Source organism: Girardinichthys multiradiatus, chromosome 6 (genome assembly GCF_021462225.1).
Source record: "Girardinichthys multiradiatus isolate DD_20200921_A chromosome 6, DD_fGirMul_XY1, whole genome shotgun sequence".
NCBI lineage: Eukaryota > Metazoa > Chordata > Actinopteri > Cyprinodontiformes > Goodeidae > Girardinichthys > Girardinichthys multiradiatus.
The window spans coordinates 45,910,284-45,926,869 of record NC_061799.1 but is presented as its reverse complement, the minus strand read 5'-3'; the positions used below and the strand labels follow the sequence as shown (position 1 = coordinate 45,926,869).

General features: G+C 42.3%; 1 protein-coding gene across 2 annotated transcripts; it reads left to right on the top strand.

Annotated features, from left to right (window-relative positions):
- The first annotated feature begins 5,912 nt into the window (after positions 1 to 5,912).
- On the top strand, positions 5,913 to 16,366 carry impa1 (inositol monophosphatase 1). Of its 2 annotated transcripts, none has more exons than XM_047369521.1 (9): positions 5,913 to 5,995; positions 7,953 to 8,031; positions 9,539 to 9,672; positions 9,775 to 9,879; positions 12,630 to 12,675; positions 14,411 to 14,519; positions 14,589 to 14,697; positions 14,837 to 14,988; positions 15,058 to 16,366. In XM_047369521.1, exons 2-9 carry the CDS (start codon positions 7,969 to 7,971, stop codon positions 15,183 to 15,185), a joined length of 846 nt encoding a protein of 281 aa, XP_047225477.1. In that variant the 5' UTR covers positions 5,913 to 5,995; positions 7,953 to 7,968; the 3' UTR covers positions 15,186 to 16,366. The 2 variants fall into 2 exon arrangements, with proteins under 2 accessions (XP_047225477.1, XP_047225478.1); XM_047369522.1 differs by having other exon boundaries at positions 5,960 to 5,981.
- The last annotated feature ends 220 nt before the right edge of the window (positions 16,367 to 16,586 follow it).

Here is a 16,586-nt window from a genome sequence, read left to right as displayed (position 1 = left end):
CATCATTAACATCTAAATCAGATTTGAGGCCAGCTCTGAAGGTCTGTGCATAAAACCTGCATCAAACAAGTTCTGCTGACACTTTATTCTGCTTTTCCTAAAGCTCAGGAATCTCACCAGGTCCAGTTGACCAACTGGGGAGTCACAGCAGAACCTGGAGTTCCTGTACAGCCGGCGGGTGACTCAGCTAGCGAGCTTTCCCTCTTCCCAGACACTGCCTCCAACTCCTCTGGGGGAAGGCCAAGGCGTTCCCAGGCAACCCAAAAGTCATAGTCCCTCCAGCATATCCTGGGTCGTCTCCTGGGCTTCCTCGCACCGGGACTTTGCTGCAGCAGCCGCACCGATCTGTCTGTCAATCTCCCGCTCCATTCTCCCCTCATTTGTGAGGCCGACCCCCCGAGATATTTGAACTCCTCCACTTGAGGCAGGAACTTCCCTCCAACCTGAAGAGGACAAGCCGACCTTTTCCAGTCGAGTACCATGGCCTCGGACTTGGAGGAGCTGATCTTCATCCCAGCCGCTTCACACTCGGCTGTGAACCGCCCCAGTGCATGCTGTAGGTCTTGGCTAGAGGGGACCAGCAGGACCACATCATCTGCAAAAAGAAGAGACGAAATCCTCTGGTCCCCAAACCAGACCCCCTCCGGCCCTTGGCTGCGCCCATCAACGTTATGAACAGGACCGGTGACAAAGGGCAGCCCTGCCAGAGTCCAACATGCACCGGGAACCGGTCCAACTTGGTGCTGGCACTCCAAACCAAACTCCTGCTCCACTTGTAGAGAGACTGGATGGCCTCCATACTCCTGGAGCACCCCCCACATACATAAACGCTTGTAGGATTTATTTCTTCTAGACAGTTCTGATGCTCATATAAATATGAGTGTGGCCGTGTATTATCTTCAGCTTTTGGTTTGCCTATGATGTGTTTCTGCTGATGTTTTATGTCTGTCTTTTTAAGTAAAATGTAAATGCAGATTTCATCTTACCGTATAAACAAATTAGCCCAAAACATGCGTAGCTCTTTTCAAGATCAACAGAATGTCAAACTGCTGTCTAGGCTTTTGGACCAGGGTTCTGGTGTTCAGTGTCAACCTCAGGCCCTAATACACAATGTTAATACCCAGGATTTTACGTCTCCTCTCTTGCCTCAGTGCTGAAAGAACCCGACTGGGTTCTTTTCAAATGGTTCTTTGGTGACTCTTGGGCTGTCCTTGTGTTTCAGAGTGTGGGCTTTGGACACGCTAGTAGTTGACATCTGTCATGTGCACATTGTGCATCCGGAGATCGATTCGTCAAGGTCTCCATCTTCGTCCGCTGCCCGATCCTCTTTGCACTGGTCCCTCATGGTTCCCCCTGCAGGTGATGCACCCACTGGGGGATGGCCTTGCGTTTCTCTTTTGGGCTTGGCTTGGCCGGGTCCTGCGAATAGCAGCCTGGCCACCAGGTATTCTCCGACGAGTCCCGACTCCAGGGTGGGACTGGGCGACGTGCCTCATCCTGCTGGCCCCCTCTAGCCAAGACCTACAGCATGCACTGTGGCGGTTCGCAGCCGAGTGTGAAGCGGCTGGGATGAAGATCAGCTCCTCCAAGTCCGAGGCCATGGTACTTCACCAGAAAAGGGTGGCTTGTCCTCTTCAGGTTGGAGGGGAGTTCCTGCCTCAAGAGGAGGAGTTTAAGTATCTCGGGGTCTTGTTCACGAGTGAGGGAAGAATAGAGCGGGAGATCGACAGACGGATCAGTGCGGCTGCCACAGTAATGGGGGCACTGTGCCGGTCCGTTGTGGTGAAGAGAGAGCTGAGCCGAAAAGCGAAGCTCTCGATTTACTGGTCGGTCTACATTCCTACCCTCACCTATGATCATGAACTTTGGGTCATGACCGAAAGAACGAGATCCTGGATACAAGCGGCTGAAATGAGCTTCCTCCGTAGGGTGGCCGGGCACTCCCTTAGAGATAGGGTGAGGAGCTCGGCCATCCTGGAGGAGCTCGGAGTAGAGCTGCTGCTCCTCCACATCGAGAGGAGCCAGTTGAGGTGGCTCGGGCATCTATACCGGATGCCTCCTGGACGCCTTCCTCGGGAGGTGTTCCAGGCACGTCCCACCGGGAGGAGGCCCAGGGGACGGCCCAGGACACGCTGGAGGGACTATGTCTCTCAGCTGGCCTGGGAACGCCTTGGGCTCCCCCTGGAGGAACTGGAGGAGGTGTCTGGGGAGACGGACGTCTGGGCGTCTCTGTTGAGTCTGCTGCCCCCGCGACCCGGTCCCAGATAAAGCGGAAGACGACGAGTAGATTGTGATGCACTGCTGGGGCATTGCTGCGTCTGCGATCATTGTTCGAGAGGCTAGAGGCATTGCCATGGATGTGAATGGTTTGTATGTGGTGTGTTAGCTCCTGCTGTTACCTCTGGAGACTGGTTTCTTCTCATTGGTCCTTGTGTCCTCATGCTTAGAGTTTGACATGTTGTCCAGGGAAGTCACTTCTGCTAGCTCCTCTGCTGTAGCTCTACATTGTTCAGGTGATCCAGGCATTTCCCTGTCACCATGATGAGGAGGACCCCTGCAGGTGTATCTGTGGAGCTCCAGCTGTAGATGAAGTATGGTTCTGCTAAGAAGATGAGGAGTCTTGCTGATGAGGGACCTTATAATGCTTGTGTATACCAGATATTGTTTATTATATGATGGTAAATACATCTTTAATTTAAGCGCTTCAAGTAAACACCATGAGTGCCTGGAGATATCATTGACTTCTGGGAAACATACCCTTCCTTCACACACTTCATAAAGCTTTCATCAGGAAAATTTGCACAGATGAAACTTTATGTTCAAGATATGGGGCTGATGGGCCTTCTTCACACACAATGTTTGTGTGTGAAGACCAGCTCAGGTCCATTGGAAGGGTGGTTCCTAGGAGCCGGACGTGATCCATAGCAGACCCACTGTTCTCTGGAAGTCCACCATCATCTCCACTGTCTTTAGCTGCAGGTGGTTCTGAGCACTCCAGAGGACCAGTCGATCCTCCTGTCTGTATGCAGACTTGTTATTGTCCTGGATCAGTCCAGTAATGTATATGACTGCTCTGTTCTTTGATCAGGTGTTCATAATGATATGACTGATCACAGGGAGATTTAGCTTCTTCCCTCTGAAAGAAGATTCAAAGGTCGTGTTTACACGACGTTTTCTGGTGATACAGTGAAGACAGTGAACGTTTCCCTGAGATCGGCCCGATTTGAGAACGGGTTCCATAGTGTAATGGTCTGAAAACATCCCAGTCTCCGTTGTCGTGTAGACGCGAGAAACGCGATTCTTTCTTGGCGAAGCCCCGGCTTATACGCAACATAACGGCTGCGGACCAGTTTAAAACCATAGAAGAAGAAGAAATCAACTATAACAATGGCGGATTGCAAAGTCCTTACTTTTCTGCTGACTCTCGAATTTGTTTTCCAAACATGAAACAAATTCATCTCCACCAATTAAAGGAGAAACGCAGCAAAGGTCCAACTACAAGGAATTATCTTTTTATGGAACTCAAATTTAGAAGTTAGTTTTTAAATGAAGTAACAGGGTTTATATATGAAAATGATAATATATCAGTCAGTCAGTCATTTTCTACCGCTTATTCCATAGAAAGTACTCCTGGATCAGTGCTTCTTTGTGTCTCTGCTCTGTTCTCTCTAACCTCCAGTCGGTCGTGGCAGATGGCCGCTCACACTGAGCCTGGTTCTGGTTCTGCTGGAGGTTTCTTCCTGTTAAAAGGGAGTTTTTCCTCTCCACTGTCGCTACATGCATGCTCAGTATGAGGGATTGCTGCAAAGTCAACCCCAGTGACTGTCCACTGTCTCTACATGCTCATCCAGGAGGAGTGAATGCTGCAAGTCACTGACTGGATGCAATATGCTGGGTTTCCTTAGATAGAAAAACTTTTTATCCAATTTGAATAAATAACTGAATCTAACTGAACTGTTCAATGGTTACGATTAATTGTTATGTATGAACCTGACTGTTGTGAAGAACCTTGAGACGACATGTGTTGTGAATTGGAGCTATAGAAATAAACTGAATTGAATTGAACATTCACATGCGAAACGCTATACTTGGGTAACCTACAGTTGGTCACATGGACCAATAAAGACAAAAAACTGCTGGCCATACTACTGGCAGCCAGTAAGAAAGCCATCACAAGGAAATGGCTAAAACCAGATCCACCCACTATTGATGAATGGATTGAAATTGATCACTGGATTTGTTCTATGGAAAAGATTTATTTTTCCCTCCAAGTTGAAACAGGAAAATGTTATAAGACCAAATGGACTGAATATGTAAAACCAAATAAATCTGACTTCATTTGATTGTTCTTGTGAATTATTTTTATGTCCTTGTGGTTTTTATTGCTCGAGGTTTAGAAACCCCCGTTCTCTGTTCAACATTTGTATGTTCACAATGTTCAAATGTTGTTGTTCACAACTAAAATTAGTAATAGTCAGTAAAAGAAAATACCAGAAAGGCAGTATGGACGAAATCATTTGGACTCTCAGCTTATATCCTCATGTACAACCTTTAATGGGTAAAGCTGTAATTAATGAATGTGATGGAATCTGTCTTTCTAAATAAAAAAAAGAATTACAAAAAAAAAGAAAATGAAATGTTAAATGTTATTTTATTCTATCCACCCCCTAAACAGTCGAGTAAATGAGCACATAAACTTCTAGAGCAATCATACAATTATTAGTATAGAGATAAGATTTACTTTATCATCCCCTTAGGGGGAAATTAAATAGTTTCAGCAGCAGGACAGGTTAAAGGTCAACCTCTAGTAAGGTGATACTAGGAAGGATCAATAGACAATAGAAACAATAACCATGAAGAAAAAGAACAAAATTACAAACAATATCATACAGATTTAAATATTTAAAGACTGTAAAATGCTTTCAAGAAAATAACTTGGAAAAAATAGATCCAACAATAGAAAGTTTGTCCAACAGTCCAATAATCTGAGCTCTATATCCAGAGCAGGAAGATGTAAATGAGGTGAATCTGCTGTATTGTTCATGATGATGTCAGCAGCCTAAATGGTCATCTTCTCTGTGGAGAAGTTCTCTGGTGCTGCTATCTCCTCTCTAGCTTCTGAATGCAGCAGGAACCAGAGCTGCTCACATTCCAGGCTGGTGCTGAAAGCAGAGGGAACGACGCATTGATCTACTGGGAATGTCTGTTGGTTCCCATCGTGATCCCAGAACCAAATCTACCTTTAACACTCCTCTCTTCTCCTCCACCAGCAGGCTCTGCTCCTCTGTTCACTTCACATTAAACAAGAAGGAGATCACAGGAAAATGCTGACAGGCTAAGTTATTGGCTCTCTGAGAGGACTCTGAGGTTCTTTGAGAATACGGGCCCAGATGTTTGAAAGACAACTTTGTTCCGACTGCTGTTACTGAACTGAACAAGTTGAAATGATACTTTCCCTCTGGATGGATTTAACAGATTTAATTAAGTCTAGGGTTTTTCAGTTTTATGGTTTTTACTCATTGGTTTTATAAATATTTTAAGTCTTTCCGTCTTCCTTGTGTCCTGCTTGGATTTTATTTATGGGTCTCGGAGCACTTTGAGCAATGTTCTATTTATTTCGATGGTTCTGGGTGTCTTAAGATGTAGAGGGCGCCGCTCACAGAACCAGAACCCTTTGTAACTCTGAAAATAAAAGAAATCATTGATGTTTTTGTATTAATGTTTTAAACCACTGCAAAACAAATGTACCTACCAGTATCAATACATTAACATTGAACCCTTTCATTGATCAGGTGGTCATAATGATATGACTGATCATTCACCACCATATAATCTAAAACAAACTCCAGAAACGGATCACATCATATAATAAATGACCTCACGTTGTGTTGCAGTCAAACGTTCCCCACCAGAGGGCAGGAGAGAAGCTGTGACGGACAGGGGAGCAGAAGAAGAAGAGTCAGGAAGTCAGACCAAAGCAGGTTAGCAGCAGGTGGTAAGTTCGGCTGTTTACCTGTTTAGCTAGCGTTGGTTAACTGTTTGTTTGTCGGTAACCAGGCCATTCCCGCCAAAACTCCGTTCAGAAAGCAGCTGTTTTAAGATGGCGCTTCCGTGTTTCTGCCCGCCATGATCAACACTTCCTGTTAGAGGTTCGGCTAGTTGGTGGTCCATGTAAAGCGGATTTCAAGACATTTGAGGGGGAAACTTGCACTAAGCAGCGCCCCAAGTGGCCGATTGTATAAAGAGGAACTTTGTTCCACTCGAAACACGCAAGGAAAGAAATTAACTTGATTATCTGAACGTCCTCTTCCTAGTTGCTGGTTTGGAACATTTTACCTGGACCAACACCGAGGAACCGCCAGGTTCCACCACCAACACATTATTTAGAGTTATTAATCCTGTCATAAGAGAAATAGACGTGTTTCCGTCATATTTTCACCATGTCATTCATATATTAAGAAATGTCACAGCTCCAACCCACATAATTGTCTCGGACCTAAAGATTTAGTTTGTAACTGTGATATCTATTAATATATGAATGACATGGTGAAATATGATGGACGACGTCCTATAGTTTCACCAACTGGGTTCTTGGAAATATAACTACAGTAAATTCCTCTGAAGTATCGGGTAGATTTTTCCTTCCACTGTTGCCTCTTCATTAATACAGTTTATCGTGTAAAGATCGAGTATTAAAGTGAAATCAAGCGGAGCCTCTATGAGCAGACACTGTCTACTACTTTGTAGAAGTTGTTGAAGTCGTCTCTGCTTCCCCGGGTCCGTTGATTTGGGTAAAGGTTTCAAAGAGTGAAATAAACACAAGTTCAATCTACTTTATGTTCACCTCTGCAGAGTGAGAGATGGAGACTCCAGCCAAGTATCTGTGAGCCCAACTCTAATCAACTCTCTGCTTTCAGCTCGTTTTATTCAGTCTCAAGGGTGTTTTCAACATATACATATATCATGTCACACATGTATAATATAATATAATATAATATAATATAACAGTCCCTTAGGTCCAACTCACCCTCCCCTGTCTCTGACCTTCCTTGTCCTCTTCTAATTTATGACCTTGAACTCTCTATGTTTTCACTCCCTCGGCCCTTTCTATGCTCCTCCCTCTCTAAGCTTGACCCCCCTATTTCCACACATTTCAGTTATACACAAATAGTTTATATTACACACATAGATAGTTTATATTACACACATAGATAGTTTATATTACACACATAGATAGTTTATATTACACACATAGATAGTTTATATTACACACATAGATAGTTTATATTACACACATAGATAGTTTATATTACACACATAGATAGTTTATATTACATACATAGATAGTTTATATTACATACATAGATAGTTTATATTACACACATAGATAGTTTATATTACACACATAGATAGTTTATATTACATACATAGATAGTTTATATTACATACATAGATAGTTTATATTACACACATAGATAGTTTATATTACACACATAGATAGTTTATATTACACACATAGATAGTTTATATTCTACAACGTCCAACTAAAGGAAACGCATTAACAGTGCAGGCCCATGAGACCATTAAGGGTTCTGGCACCGCTTCACTTGGCACAGAACTGGTTGTTTTCCACTGAGCCACTGATGGCTGGAGCTGTGGCTTGAAGCCATCAGTGTAGTTCTGGTTCCTCTCAACCCTTCAGAGGAACCAGAACTGTGATCTTTAGTTCTGTATTATTGTGTGTCATACGTTTGTTATCAAGTCATGTTTTATTTTTAATTTTTTTGGTGCAGTATTTGATGCTGTGTTGTTTGCATATACACTGTCCCCTTTTAATAAGGAAAAATAGTAAAACTTGTTTAGATGGAGAAAAGAACAACGCCCTCAGTTAAACCCTAAACTTGGTCCATCCCTAACTGATTCTGACCTTTGACCCCCACATCTATCTGCAGGAGCTGCTCTTCCAACATGGTCGACATCTTACAGAACGTGATGGACCATGCTGTCGCTGTTGCACGAAAAGCTGGAGAGGTGAGAGGTCATTTACAATGATCCTTGTTGTCCTCCCCTCTGATCCTTTCTGCTCTCACCTTACGACTCAGGTGTAACAGGTGTGCATCAGGTTCAACCTCCAATTCAGATTCAAATACAATTTCTCTTAGAATTTTCCCTCGGTGAGATTTATTTTTTTACTTTATCATCCCACCGAGGGGAAATGAAAAAGTTTCAGCAGCAGGACAGGTTAAAGGTCAACCTCTAGGAAGGTAATATTAGAAAGGATCAATAAATAATAGAAACAATAGTGAATAACCATGAATAAAAAGTGAACAAAATTCCAAACAATATAGTACAGAATTATTCAAATATTTACAGACTGTTAAATGGTTGTATGTATGTGTGTGTATTTATTTATTTATATATATATAAATACACACATACAGATACAGGTGCTGTTCATAAAATTAGAATATCATGAAAAACTTGATTTACTTCAGTAATTCCATTAAAAAGACGACCATTGACACCTTGACCCAGGAGGTCAAGACACCAAAGGTCATTGTTAAAGAGGCTGACTGTTCCCAGAGCTCTGTGTCCAAGCACATTAATAGAGGCGAAGAGAAGGAAAAGATGTGGTAGAAAAGTGTTCAAACTGTAGGGATAACTGCACCCTGGAGAGGATTGTGAAACAAAACTGGAGCTGCAGCTGGAGTCGGTTCTTCTAGAACCACCACACACAGACGTGTTCAAGACATGGGTTTCAGCCGTCGCATTCCTTGTGTCGAGCCACTCTTCAACAACAGACAGCGTCAGAAGTCAAGTCAAGTTTATTTATTCAGCGCTTTTCAGCAACAAGGCACTCAAAGCGCTGCACATGAGGACAAACATTATAATGATACAGAAAAATGACATTAATAATCCTTGGGAGTTTCCTGGTAAGAGCTGGTTCTGATCCAATCTTTCTAATAGAGGTAATTAGCTCATTAAATCCTCTCTGATAGGAATTCATCCGGTGCTAGAAGAAAAATGATCATATTAATCCTTGAGGTCAGTGGTATAAAACAGGTTTAGTCCAAACATTTGGACTAAACCTGAGCAGTACCACAGACTGACTGTAAGTATGGAGTGTTGTTCATGTTCATACTTTCAGTTGGCCAACATTTCTAAAAATCCTTATTCCATTGGTCTTAAGTAATATTCTAATTTTCTGAGATACTGAATTTGGGGTTTTCATTAGTTTTCAGTTATAATCATCAAAATTAAAAGAAATAAATATTTTAAATATATCAGTCTGTGTGTAATGAATGATATAATATTCAAGTTTCACTTTTTCAGTGGACTTACTGAAAGAAATCCATTTTTTCATGATATTCTAATTTTATGACCAGCACCTGTACACACACACATCTGTCCGTCGATCCACATGTGAATAAGGTGCTGCCGTGGTATTTGATCTGAAACTGAAACACATTTTCTAATGTTTTTGTGTGGTGTATTAGGTCATGTATTGATCAGGTATGTTGAATCCTGTACTAATCAGGTGGTGCGTGATGCTGTGAGAGACGACAGAAAGGTGATGACGAAGAGCTCAGCGGTTGATTTAGTGACTCAAACTGACCAGAAGGTGGAGCAACTCATCATTCAATCAGTAAAAGAGAAGTTCCCTGAGCACAGGTTCGAAGCTCTGCCTCCTAATATGTGTGGACTATCGATCTGTTGGAGGGTCTGGATGATTGGTTCATGCTCTTAATCTGAAAACCACTTGTATTTTGATAGGTTCATAGGCGAGGAGTCAGTAGCAGCAGGTGAGTCTTGCATCCTGACCGATGATCCCACCTGGATCATTGACCCCATCGATGGAACAACCAACTTTGTTCACACGTGAGTTTATTTTTGTCCTGGTCTTCATCTGTGTGCAGGGCTAGCTGTCTGTCCATTCTAGAGAAGTCCAGAACGACGGTCCTGTTCAGGGCCGTTAAAAGGTTGCACTGAGTGTCTCTGACAGCCAATAGCAGCTGTGGACGCGGCTCCTGGAAGACCTGACCAGCATGCGGGCGTCTGTCAGGGCAGAGGTCCATACTGTGTGTGGGGGGGGGGGGGGGTGAGTTTAGTGGTTAAACCTTAAGCAGGGCAGCCAGTTACTAACTCAATGATTTACTGGTTTACTGACGGCCCCCCGTCATGTGTTTTAAGGATTGAAGGACATGAAGACTATTAAACAACACAAATAATGCTAAGAGTAGAAGGAAACTGGACTTCTCTTGGTTCTTGAAGGTGTATCACCTCTGATCCAAAAGGCTTCCTCAGTTTGTTGTTTTTTGTGTTTTAAATTTGGTCAATCTCTGGAGTTTTTTTATTGGCTGCTGTGCCCCATGAGCCCAGCTACGCCTAGCTACTTATGAAAGCAGCTGCCTCTGGTCCAGCAGCAAACTGGTGCTAGGTGAGCAGTTGTTTTTCAGGGTTGGTGCCAGTTTGTCTCGGTGATCGTAAGCTGTAGCACCAGTTTAGCACTAGAACCAGGTTGGTGGAAAATGATCCCTCTGCTGAACACCGTTATGAAGCAAGCAGCAACTTTCACTTGTAGATGAAGCGTCTCTGCTCCTGTTAACCTTTGACTGGGAGGCTAAAGCAATACAAGTTTATACATTTACAAACCATAGAAGAAGAGTGAACCATCTGTAGTCAGAGTAATGTTGAGCATAAAACAAAGTCCTCCAAATGGCTCAGATATTTTCTGCTGCTGTGTCACTGCCAGCAGGAGCAGTAATGAGGTCCTAGAGATCAACCTAATCACTGATTCTCCCAGCAGGACAACAGGTGGACATTTATCCCGATGAGCGTCCTCAGCCTGGTCCCCATGAGGGACCAGCAGCAGAGAACATTTCAGCTGAGCTACAGATGATTACAGGTCAGAGTCCAGGCAGTGATAGGAACCTGTAGGACCACTTTCTGCCACCTTCTTGCTGGTTTTGGAAGATGATGATGATGTGGGGTAAAATAGCCATCATTCATTGCTGTCAAAGAAATAAATCTTACCTGTCAAGCCAGTTGAAGAGAACCTAAACATGTTTAAAGATCATTCAGAAGATCAGCAGGTTGCATCATGTTGCTGCAGCTGGTTTATGTCTATAGCTGCTCAGAAGAAGGTGGTTCTAAGTAAAACTGAGAAACAAAAGCAGCAAATTTATCTTTTCTAATCAGACATTTAGAGAAGATCAGTGTGAAGCTGTTGCCATCTGAACATAATTCAATTAAATTCAGTTTTATTTATATAGCACCAATTCACAACACATGTCGTCTCAAGGTTCTTCACAACAGTCAGGTACATACATTCCAATAAATCCTAACCATTGAACAGTTCAGTCAGACTCAGTTATTTATTCAAATTGGATAAAAAGTTTTTCTATCTAAGGAAACCCAGCAGATTGCATCCAGTCAGTGACTTGCAGCATTGACTCCTCCTGGATGAGCATGTAGAGACAGTGGACAGTCACTGGTGTTGACTTTGCAGCAATCCCTCATACTGAGCATGCATGTAGCGACAGTGGAGAGGAAAAACTCCCTTTTAACAGGAAGAAACCTCCACCAGAACCAGAACCGGGCTCAGTGTGAGCGGCCATCTGCCACGACCGACTGGAGGTTTGAGAGAACAGAGCAGAGACACAAAGAGAACAAAGAAGCACTGATCCAGGAGTACTTTCTATGGGAAGGAAAAGTAAATGTTAATGGATGTAGCTCCTTTAGTTGTTTCATCTAGAAAGAAAGAACAGATAAACTCTGAGCCAGTTTTCAAGGTTAGAGACTGAAAGAGAGAACATAGAGTTAGTTACAGTAGAAGCTCAGTCAGTAGCTATGTCTAGGAGAGAGAAAGGGTTAAACACTGAAAGACAGGGCCAAGTGGATCATCTGTAGAAGGTGAGCATTAAGTTGTTGCCAGCAGAAGCTTGGACAATTCCCCTCTCCAGAAAGGTGTCACAGGTAGACACAGAGTCAGGCCAGGTGTAGCTTTTAGGAAGAGAAAAGAGAGAACAAAGTTAAAAGCTGAAATAACAGCAAATAATGCAGAATTGGAGAGTAGTGTGAGAATGTAGCGAAGAGGGTGAAAGTGGTCATTATGTCCTCCAGCAGCCTAAGCCTATAGCAGCATAACTACAGAGATAGCTCAGGATAAACTAAGCCACTCTAACTATAAGCTTTATCAAAAAGGAAAGTTTTAAGCCTTAAAAGTAGACAGTTTGTCCATCTAGAGCCACTGATGGTCATTGTTATACTAAAAACCACAAGTTTGTTTCTTCCCCCGTCTTCTTTCATATTTCAGTGCTGATCTGTAGTGGCGCTGATACTAAGCATCAAATAAATAACAGGAATTAATCACAGAAGACAAAGTGAATCAATAATGAGTCGATTTTTCTGTTTTATTGTTTTTCCTTTGGGGCGGGTGGGGGGGCCAGATTTCCTCCTGAACTTCAAAATGTGTATAATGATCTACACTGACATCAGGACCACCTGGTTGGTGGAGGGTTAGTACATATGTGTAGATTACACCGATCCAGGAAAAGGTTCAGACCTGGCTTTAGTCCCCCCACCTCACCTGTCCAGGTGTATCACACCTCATGTTTGCTTGTCTGCAGGTTTCCCTTCGTTGCCATATCCATTGGCTTCTCCATCAACAAAAGGGTAAGATCTGGTCACATGACTCTGTCTTTCCAACATTCTGGTGGAGCCCCCTTGTGGCAGAAACTGAAAGACAAAACTGTTTTCAGGTCAGGCAAAGACAGAGAGATCTTCACAAAATAAACCAGAACTTTAAACCTAAATTTAAACCTGAACTTCCAGCTGAAACATAACACAGAACTTAAAGTTATCTCAATAAACTTTATCTATATAGCGACAATTCACAACACAAGTCAGATTCATACATTCCTATTAATCGTAACCATTGAACAGTTCAGTCAGATTCAGTTTTTTATTCAAATTGGATAAAAAGTTTTTCTATCTAAGGAAACCCAGCAGATTGCATCCAGTCAGTGACTTGCAGCATTCACTCCTCCTGGATGAGCATGTAGAGACAGTGGACAGTCACTGGCGTTGACTTTGCAGCAATCCCTCATACTGAGCATGCATGTAGCGACAGTGGAGAGGAAAAACTCCCTTTTAACAGGAAGAAAACTGTTTTTATGTTTCCATTAAACACGTTAAAATCATAAAACATAAACAGAGCTGTGACTGTAAGTTTAGCAACTGTACTAAAAGAAACCTCAGATTATTGTGGGTTCCCTCTATTAATGATGAAAGATAAGCTGTTCTAGCTTGGTGAAGGCTCTTTTTATTCAACAGTAGACTATTTTTTCAGATTCAGTAGGACACATCTAGTTGTGTAAAATGCAATTTTCTAACATTGTGCTTTAAAGTACGCAGCTCTAAATTAAACCAGGGAGCTAGCCTCCTATTAATGATTACCTTCTTTTTCAAGGAGGCTACATTGTCTAATGCACCACACAATGATGAAGAAACACTATGAACAAGATAATCAATTTGTGAAGGGGCAGAAATTATGTTGCTGCCCTTCATAATGAGGAAATTTAAACTGGAACAGATTCTTTAAAAGTTGTTACAGCATTGTCTGATAATAATCTACTGTAATGGAATATTCTTTTAAGGGAGGAGAACTTGGTTAGATTACCATCAAATGTTATTAAAATGGTCAGACAGGACAGGGTAATGAGGAAATATTGTTGTTTTTTAACACCTAATTCCATATGTCAACACAAGATCCAGAGTGTGAAGACAGGAGTGAGTAGGTCTGTGGTTGTTTTGAGCAAAGCCAATAGAATCCAGGAGAGCATTAAATGCTATATTTAGGCTACATTAATCGTTAAAACACTCATGTTTATACTGAAAAAATTGTTAAAGTTGAACTTTACACTGGAACTTTGAATTTTACAATAAAGGGGTTACGGATTTGTGCATGGTCAGCACTAAACATTTCACTGTAGATGTAGATGTAGATGTAAATGGTGGAGTAAAATGAACAGCATCTGGTTCTAGTGTGATTCAGGTTGTAACTGGTAACTGTAGGTCAAGTGACACATCCTGCTCTACAGCGATTGGCAGTCAAGGGAAGAAGTGTCCTAACATGTTTTAAGGACTTTGTTGCCCCGGTGGCCTGTGTATACAGTAGCCTGGAGTGGAATATCAGTGACGGAGAAAGGGGAAAGTCCGAGGAACTTCTTGTCTCTGCTACGTTACTGGTTACACACGTCTGTCATGGAGTCATTGTTTTACTACTCCACTATTACTTTATGCAACTCTATTATTATTTGTTGTTAAAATGAATATTTTAACCAAAAATGTATTGAGTTGTTCTCACAGCTACATCAATGATGTAATACCTTCTTTGTGATCTGATTAGGTGGAGGTGGGAGTGGTCTACAGCTGTCTGGAAGACAAGATGTTCACAGCGAGGCGAGGGAAGGGAGCATTCTGTAACGGAGAACCTCTACAGGTTTCTGATCAGACAGGTCAGTTATTGATCAGTAATCATCAATAATTTCCTGAGAGCAGCGCAAGACCTGAGCTGTTGTTTCCAGACATCCATCAATCCATCATCGCCACAGAGTTCGGGTCCAGCAGGGACCCAGAAGCTGTGGACAAGATCTTCTGCAGCCTCAGAAACATCCTGAACCTCCCAGTACATGGGTAAGGAGGTCCATGATACTGCAGTACCAGAGGTGCTGAGACATACAGTGATACTTCAGTACCTGCTGACTCCGATTGTTACTGCTGCAGGTACAGCTGTGTTTTTGTGTGCGATACTGACCTGTTTTTGTGTTTTCAGCGTGCGTGGCGCCGGCACCGCAGCCATCAACATGTGTCTGGTGGCATCAGGCTGTGTGGAAGCATATTATGAGATCGGGATCCATGTTTGGGACGTTGCTGCGGGGTCTCTGGTGGTATTAGAGGCTGGAGGAGTCCTGATGGACGTGGAAGGTAAGGGCACTTAAGGATCACTTGTTCTCACCTGCTGCTGCCGCTCTCTGAGAACCTGTCTCTATCCAGGAGCAGACGTGGACCTGATGTCCAGGAGAATTGTTGCTGCCAACAACCGAACCATTGCAGAGATCATCGTGAAGGAGATCACCCCCTTCGGACCAATCAGAGATGATGCTCCACCTCAGAAACACTAAACGCTTTCTGTTTTAATTTATAAACGTTCCGATCCAAACAAGCATGTCTGAGTCTTATTCTGTGACATAAAGCAGGTGTTGACTTCAACAAGGTCCAGTCACCACATTTTGTCAGTCTAAGCTCAGATAATGCCACCAGAGGTTCTTAATGATGGAACCAAAAGAATCTGCCAACAAGAAAAAATCTGAGTTCCTCCTGCTGCTGCTGCAGGGTCCATCTACTTGAGCTGTTCACCAGGTGCTCACCTTTAGTCCAAAACAGATCTGTGTTGGTTTTGGTATAATGTCTGAAGCTCCTTATGAACTCTGGGTTTAAAGCAACCGTGATGTGGGGCTAAATTGGAGCTGTGAACTAGTGATTGCCGTTCCTAAATCCGTTATTGCCCTTGTCAAAAACAATACATTCTTAATTCTGAGGATATTTAAGGTGTTTACTCAATTTTTAATCTTTGCAGAAAGCTGATTCCATGTTTAAAGTGTTTTAATGCAGTGGTCCTCAACCTGTGGGTCCTGGACCCCTGATGCCCATAAGCTATAGATTGTGGGTCAGTGAAGAAAACTGAAATACACCAATGCCATTTAATTAAACTAGGATACATTAAAAATAAAAAACAAAATGCTACACCTGTTAACAGAACTGTCTATGCCAAAAATGGCTTCTGGCTTTGAAACATGTTACTTAAAAATGGAGAATGCTGTGAATTATAATCTATAACTTGGAATAATTTTGAAAATGTTCAAAGTTTTTTTAGGTTTTAGGGTTTAAAGGTTAAAAGAATAACCTAGGGTTACAACAAATAATTACTAAGAATTAAAATAATGGAACATTTATCAGCATTTGAATTTTAAAAGAAGGTCATGAGAATTATTTACTATCAAAACGTAAAGGCCTTGATTTAAAGAAAATTACGTCTGTTTTCCTGCACTATGATGGATTAAAGTCTAGTTGGGAATTAAACTTCCTTGTTTAATTTCTGGTTAAGTTTTAACGCTGCAGTTTTGTTCTAGTGTCGGGGTATAACCATAAAATGCCATCACAATTTAATAATTGTATGTAACTGTAAAACTGTATTTGACATTGTTAAAATCTTTACTAAATTTGATATTTACTGTTTAATCAAAGTGAAATGAAATTTTGTCTTTGTTTTGTTGGAATAAATGAATGTTTGTTCAGACTTAAACTGGAACTAAACCCGATGAAAAAGCATAACTCCGCCCAAATGTAAAAAAGTGTCACCAAAGTGGGCGGTGCCCAGAGACACAGAGGGGCGTGGCCACGTGTGGGGGTGTGGTCAGGAGGAAGAGAGCGAATGGCAGCTAGCTTAATTTGACATATTGAAACATGGAGCGTGAGACTGGTAGTTTCACGCTCCATGTTCAGTTGACCCTTACTGGTTGGAA

Bases quoted from the DNA above. Each gene is read 5' to 3' on its own strand.
- impa1 (XM_047369521.1), top strand. From the start codon at position 7,969: ATGGTCGACATCTTACAGAACGTGATGGACCATGCTGTCGCTGTTGCA. The intron at 12,676-14,410 runs GTAAGATCTGGT...TGATCTGATTAG, and splicing joins GCTTCTCCATCAACAAAAGG to GTGGAGGTGGGAGTGGTCTA. The intron at 14,520-14,588 runs GTCAGTTATTGA...TGTTGTTTCCAG, and splicing joins ACAGGTTTCTGATCAGACAG to ACATCCATCAATCCATCATC.